At 45.8% G+C, this 7,583-nt stretch overlaps 1 protein-coding gene across 1 annotated transcript; it reads right to left on the reverse strand.

Annotated features, from left to right (window-relative positions):
- Positions 1–4,326: 4,326 nt before the first annotated feature.
- On the reverse strand, positions 4,327–7,309 carry BET1L (Bet1 golgi vesicular membrane trafficking protein-like). The gene is given in 5 exon segments (XM_009577651.1): positions 4,327–4,381; positions 4,383–4,492; positions 6,209–6,265; positions 7,040–7,124; positions 7,284–7,309. Coding segments are annotated over 5 exon segments (333 nt in total).
- Positions 7,310–7,583: the final 274 nt, after the last annotated feature.

Consider the following 7,583-nt stretch of genomic DNA (forward strand, 5'->3'; position numbering starts at 1 on the left):
CGTCCCATCCCCCCGGCACCTCCAGTTGCCCTCGTGCTCCTCCTCATCCAGGGCTGGCAATGGGGGATGCTGGGGATGGGATCGGGGAGGGGGGTGTCGGAGACACCAGGGAGGTCAGGGATGCAGGCATCGGGGATGGGGACAGAGCGGGCATGTCACTCCAATTTGCCTCAAAGACAAGATCTTTCCTTTCAGAGGCCTTCTAAAAACACTCGAGGGGTGTATTTTACCCGCCCCTGAACTTCTTTTCTCTTGCCTTTACATTCCTCTCCAAAAAGGGGGGAGATGCCAATCGGTAACAGCAGCAGACCATCAGAAACGTCCCGATAACACAGGAGGTTTCCAACAAGCGTGCCACCGGAACAGGGGGAGCTAGCTAAAAGTGCCCAGGCATGCACACAGCAACGCATGACAAAGGGCAAATACGTACATTAACTTGTCACGCCGGACGGCTGTCACCAAAAACAACTCTTCTTGAGAACAAGGTCATACTTTGTGGTTTTTTTCTCACTTTTCCCCTTCTAGGTGACGCTGATCAAGCCTCAGGCACCTGCAGCTTCCCTGAGACCTGCAATCCCATCTTCAGACAATTAACTGCATTCTACTAATTCCAGTAAAAGACTATGAGCATATGGATTCAGAAAGTAATTACTTTTGGTATTTCATCCATTGTTACCAAATAATTTTTTTGATGTTTGCTGCAGTGATCCGAGCTGCATGTTATACACTTTAGCTAGTGTGTTAATTGTGGCATTAGCATTCAAGAAAAATAAAAGTTATTCTGTATGTAACGAGTCCCCGTAACGATTTGGAGATGCACCTTTAGATGGCGCTGCAAAACCACACTTAAAATAACAGTTCACAGCTGCGTTCTAATTCTTGGTTTGTTACAACTTCAATAAAAACACCCCCAAATATTTTGTACGTTCACCTTGAGCTGGGTGTGTGTGTGAGGAAGATCTGCTCTCTCTAATTTTTATGCCTCAGAAAAAACATTGTAATATTAGCACTATGGGCGAGCACTGAAACCAAAATAAACAAATTACTCAAATAACTAAATGTTTAGAAAATGTTGAAGGGCTGGGTGGCGGGGTATCTTCACGAAAGTACATCCCAACGCTAATGCTGTTACATATTTGATCCTGCACCCTATCGTTGTGCTGCCTTCAACTACTGTGTTGCTATCGTCGTGATTAACTTGTATTCTGAATTCTTCCTTCTCTCAGATTTTGCACTTCCTCAGCACGTTTGCTGCTGCGCAAGATTCTTTTGCAACATGCCTTCACGTTACACGTCCTAACTCATTTTTCCAAGAACTTCTTAATGTTGCAGCTCTAAGTTTCAGAGGATTGAGCACGGTTTCAGTGCTATAACCGGTTCCCAAAACGCGACTCTACACGCAGATAAATCCCCCCGATGGAATTCATTGCCTGGTAATGCTTACGCAGCTTCCTTTGCGCATTGAAGCCTTTGCTCCAGCCACATGCTAACGCCTAATGGTGGCGAACACTGCACCAACAGGAGACGGGCACCCGCCGGGAGAAGCAGGCAGCAGCAGCCCGAGGCAAGAGCCTGGAGAAATGCCCGGAGCAGGAGGAGAGTGCGCAGTGCCCACAGAGCCCTACAGATGCGGCCTCCAAGCGCGTGGCTGCGCTAGGACGGGAATCAGCGGGGCACAACTCACTTGAGGTTCAAGAACCTTTAACTTCAATTTTTCAGTTTGAAACTCCTGCAGTTAACTAAGTATATATTTTTTAAGTCCCTTTTTTGAGTTCTAGAGGAATTCAAAGGATCAGAGGAAAGCATGAAAAATAAGAAAAGGTTTCCTTTGCAAAGAAAGGCCAAAGCCAAGTCAAACCTGGACTAACAGCTGGACCATTTAGGACCCAGACCAACACAGAAAGATACTAAAGACAGTTCCCCCTGCAGCTCAACTTCTGAAGTATCGCTTGTTCAGAGAGAATACTGGAGATACAAGTCATCTTCTGAAACGGCACGGGCAGATGTTGCAGAGCAATGAATGACCTGTTCCTTCTGAGCTAGGGCGGCTCTGCTCAAATCTCCCTATTTCAGTTCATTGCAGATGCACTGTTTCTCGGGTTAACGTTGAAATTGGCCTTTGAGGCAGCAGGTTCTCTACTGTCCAAGCAGAACAACTGAGTGATTTGATCTTGGTATTTAGCCTTGCTAACACGTAAACACAAGGAAAAAAACACTTGAGCAAAAAATTCTAAAAACAGATCTTTATTTACAACAGTAAAAGCAAACCAAAACCACCACCATTATGAAGACCAGGCTGTTCCAGTGGCCTTTCATCAGAAGTCATCTGCTTCAGAAAATCAAAACAAAGTCCATCAATTCACCCATCATTCTTCCAAATGGAAAGAGTTTGGAGCTGCCACATCTTATCAGAGAAGCAGGAAGAAGAACCAGAGAAAGTCATTGCTGCCTCCTTTCTACTTGCTTTCCCTGCACATTTTTTCCCAAATGTGGAAAAAAAAAGACACCCAATCCAGTTAGGGTAGTATTTTGTTAGCGGTTTGGTGCAGCTGGAACAAAGGACAACGCAGCCCATTTACAGATCTGGACCCAGGTTAGTCCAAGGACAAAGGAATTCCTAATGGGTACAAGGGGAAGGCCAAAGGAAACATCCAGCCATTGATGAATACGGGCTTGCTGGAGAGGAGAAAGACTGCAAAATCAGACGAGGAATGCTTTAGTCCTGCAGAGGTGGTTGTTACAGGAAGATAAGAGAAGCAAATAAGCGAAGACTTTCAGAAAGGAAAACCAGAACACATGAGTGATTGGTACAGAAATAGACAAGATGAAACAGAATGGCTCTGCTCAGCTGCTTTGGAAAGCGAAAGGTTTATACAACAGGCAAAACCAGAGGTTTGTCTGAAGAGACAAAGAGCGTTTTATTTTAAATTCTTTTTTCTTTCTCCCAACAGGCACAGTGTTTTTAAAGTTACAGATCTCTTACTTCAATCATAGGCAGACTTAAATGATTCAGCTAAGGAAGAATAGAGCCGGGGTCATGACGTAAGTGAGCAGCCCAATGATCAGCCCAACGAAAGGCAGGGAGGGTGAAGGGAAGATGGAGTTCCCAGCTACCGCACTCCCAGAGCTGCGTGCACCACCTTGGGAGAGGAAATCTGGCACGCACTGCACGTTCATCAGGAATGACTGCTTTGTAAACAAAACTGGCAGGGATGTGCCTTGCCACACATCTCACACGAGCACTGCAGGCAGGGATCCCCAAAGCACTATGAAAGGCAAAGCAAGAGTTTCTTAGGTTACCTTCTACAGGAATAAATAAACAAATCAACCCTCCGATCAAATCCTTCCCTGACCTCCCATCACCACCCTAACACCACCATTTAGGAGGCTCACTTGACCTCAACCTCTGCTTTTATTTGCACAACATCTTCCCCAAATGCTCTAATACCAGGGTACCATAATAACTGAAATTAACTGGACCTTTTGCCATCAGATTTTCTTTACGCTGATTTAATAGTTTAAGGGAGTGCATTTGCAAGTGTGTGGGAAGGTACTGGAAGATACTCTACGTGTGTAAATCAAGGTGGCTTACGGACTTTGGCCCTCCTTTCTGGCAGGGTTCATCCCCAGCTTTACCCAGAAGGATGATAAAGACGACCAAGCTAGCATTTAAATAAAGTCTTGCTCCTCTGCAACTCTTCACTGCAACAGTTAGAGAGTATCAGGGTCCAGATCTACTGCTAGTTTCATTTCAAAGCAGTAGAGATTTCATTTCAATCCAGGGACACCAAGGATATTAACAGGTCTCCAAGCCAAGAGGAAACTGAGACCAGGTATCAGCTGAGAGGCCACACTGGAATGTAAGTCACACATTCATACTTCCAAATCTCATAAATCAGCACCCTAAACTCGACAACTTCCAAAGCTTGGCTGGTTTATTAAACTTCTGAGTATCGACAGTCTCTGGATTTGTCAGCCACATCTCCTCACAAGCCTAGTACTGAGTATCAGTAATGGAGGCAACACAAAAGTGGCCCTTAAAAATAGGCCGCAAGACATGGACAGCAAGGCAAGAGATAAAGGCGCAAGCATTTAACAACATCAAAATCGTGTTATACATGAAAATCCGTTTAGAATCAAACATACTCATTTTATAAAGAGATGTCTGAGACCAGCCATGAGAAGAAGCTGGTGGAAAGAAAAGTTATTTGGAAGGTCTGTCTGGAACATCTCAAAGACTCCACCACAGGGTAAACTGAGAAAGGCGTTCAACAAGTCTGTCAATCGTTGTGTTTTTTGTTCTGTAAAACTTGCAAAACAACAAGCTCAAGTCCCTGCTTTGGACACAAGATAGTAGAGGATGAAGAAAACAACAAAAAAAAACTGAAACAGAACAGAGCAACTGGCGATTATCCCTCCCGGACCGCGTCATGGTGGAGAAACGCTTCACGCTGCCGGTTAGCAGGCCAGTCACACTCATAAAATCTGAATCCTGAATGAGAAAGAAAATTAAGATGGAGGCATTACAAACAGATGAAGATATCTCTGAAGAATCTCCCACTTCCTGGCTAAAAAACATTTGCACAGGGAGCTGCACAGTAGCTGCCCATCTCTCTCAGAAGGTCCTTCCCCTCCTGTGCCCAGACTCCAGGAGCAGCGCCATTCCCACCTTGCTCAAAACAGGGAAAGCTCCAGGAGCAGTGCCATTCCCACCTTGCTCAAAACAGGGAAACAAGAAAGACAGGGGAAGGTCTGTTGCAAATCTAAAACAAACTGCCTCCCCTTTTTCAAAACAGGGTCAAACTACCTGCTGCTGGACTGTTCAATTGTACTCATGCAGCTTATTCTGCCTGGAACAGCTTGTTAACAGCAACTCTACAAGGGAACGCTTCATCCAAAGGACATGTCCCTACATGAAGCTAGTGCCATTAATGCACACCGGGGCAGGCTCACAAGCACAGAAAAAGGAGCAATTTCTTGCCATTAGTTCTGTTTTTTCTTCAGCATGGGATGGCATGCATGTGCCACTCTGCCAGAGGATGGCAAACAATTCTCAGATTAATGCAGTTCAGGCATTTTCATTTTGACTTCTGGTCTGGTTTCCTTATCCACAAACTACTCGGAGCTTCTGCTCATGTTGCTCCTGAAATGCTTCAAAACCTTCTCTGTAACAGAAGCGCAATTTCTTGCTGATTGAGGGCTTCTCCTTTAAGGTCTTTTGCCATTACACCGTTTATTCTGATTCTCCATTCTCCTAATTTTTGGGCTGAGCAAATATCCATTTCAGACACTCTAACACTGTCAGCATCCACCGTTATTAAGCTCCCAAGCTGAACTTACACCTTTGACTCAACTGGTTTCAACAATACAATTATCGTTTCTCTTGCTTCCACGCACCAGCTCTCCAACATCCAGCACATGCAGAAAAGGCTCTCCAAGCACCAGTGTTATGGTGCTAATCTCCTTCTCAAATCTCTGGGCTGGACTCCCTTCCTCTCACAATTCAGTTAACGAATTACCTTTCTCCTAAAAAGCCTCAGCAGGTAACCTGTCTGCTACAGGAATGTGCTATTCTGGCCTTTCCCCAGTGCACTGTGATTTTCCATCAACAACCAAAGCTTTAGAGGCAGATTACTTGGGAAAGCAATTTTGGTTTTATCGGGTGTTGTGTGTCAGAAAGATGACAGAACAGGGCAACGAACAACCTGAGTGGACCCAGAGCATCAGCTTTGCTCTTTCGAAAAACGTCAGTGAACTACAAAGTTCCGACAGGTAGCCTGTGTTTCAGGTGTTACAGTAAGTAACCCTGACAGATTTATACAGCAATACCAAAAATCACAGGAGCAGCTGAGGAACAGGCCCATCTCCCAGCATTAGCCACAGGAGGCAGCTCTTTAACCCCAGTAAGGAGGTAATCTCCGCTGTACTTCTGAAGTGTGCTGTCCTAGATCAGTCTTTCCACGTGCTAGATACCAACTGTGTCGCCCATTCCGACAAAGCGATACTAGCAGCTGCTAAGTATCTGATGTTTATATATCAAGAAGTCCACTGGAAACAGGTTTAGTTACATTTCCTGGTTTGCCAAACCGACCACTGGGATCTAACTTTGTCTGCTAACTTTGAACTGCTATTAAACTTTCACAGTTAAGGTAACTGCTGAAAGCCAGCGCAAAAAAGTCATGCTTTTTACATTTCATTGGTTCCTTACCATGCCATCCAGGTAACGGTTTTGTTCGTCAGCATCTTTGTCGATATCCAGAGCCAGCTACACAGGGTAAGGGAGGAAACAGTTATTAATGAACTTTTAATGTAGAGAGAACCTCTTTCCTAGTGCTGGTAAAATTTGAAATGCACATTGAAAAGCAAGCCACTGCTTCCCTGTCCCCTACATAGACAGACAGAGGCTTGTTCGGTAGAGGAACAAAACAAGATTCTCATTTTGGTTTCAGGTTGTTGAACTTTTTCAGCTCTGAAGCACTGAAAATAAAGCTTGACTGTCTGAAACTGTCATATATAGGACAGGAGCATTTAAACGCTGGGACACAACAAAAACCTTCTACAAGGCCAGTCACTGACTTCTATAAGCTCTAAATCAAAGTATTTCATGTTAGTAGGAGCAAACTAGCTTTAAGAACACCACTTACATAAAGACGTGTATTTTTCAAAACTAATTTACCTGCCTCTTCATTGTGACTTTTTTCCCTGAGGAGGCGTGCTTAGCAATACCCCTCTGTGCAGCTTTTATGTTCCTCTCTGTGCCTAAAACTCCTTCCCTGAGTGCCGCGAAAACCACATCATTCCCATTAGATGATGTCGCTAAACCTCAAAAGGAAAGTGGAAATTCATAAAGCCGACCCTGGCATTTCACAAGTGAAAGTTAACCATTATATCACCAACAACTAAGAGTCATTAATAGACAGGAAGCCCTCTGTATTGACCACAGGCTTGCATTGCCTGCAAGACCCTGCACGAACAACCTAGATAACTGATGCCCTGTCCTTCCTTCACCGCAGCACCTGGTGTGAACTCGCCAACTCACCGACTTCAGCCTGGTGACCTTGTTGGCCAGGCTGTCTGCCATACGCTTGTTCTCTACATCCAGCATATCCTCCACGGCACTGGGACTCTGACCTGGGGGAAAAAAAGAGGAGAATGAGTTTTATCTGACCTGACACCAGTACTGGTGTATTTGCTCACCCAATGCAGCGGGAGAGGCAGAGCGAGCTTGTTGCCCAACCAGTCTCCGACTTGCCACGAATGCCATTATAGCTGCCACCTCGCACCTACGGCCTCGTGGGGTTTGCGCCATGAAATGCTCCCAAACTCTTTTTGACAAAAACACACCAAACGTTCCCCAAACAGACTGGGTTAGAAACCCCAGCACGCACCCCGAGCTGCCACCACCGCCCAGCAGCAGCTCGAAGCAGCACAGGGGCTTCGTGCCCCAGCGACCGCCCCCAGCGCTCCCCCAGGACGGGATTTGGGTGAAACCGCGCAAATCCGGGGCCCTTCGCCCCCTCAGTCGTTTCGGGGCTCTCCTGGCTTTGCCTCCCCCGGAGGCGCGGGGCAGACGGGCCGCCCCC

The sequence above is a fragment of the Fulmarus glacialis genome, unplaced genomic scaffold (genome assembly GCF_000690835.1).
Source record: "Fulmarus glacialis isolate BGI_N327 unplaced genomic scaffold, ASM69083v1 scaffold36595, whole genome shotgun sequence".
NCBI lineage: Eukaryota > Metazoa > Chordata > Aves > Procellariiformes > Procellariidae > Fulmarus > Fulmarus glacialis.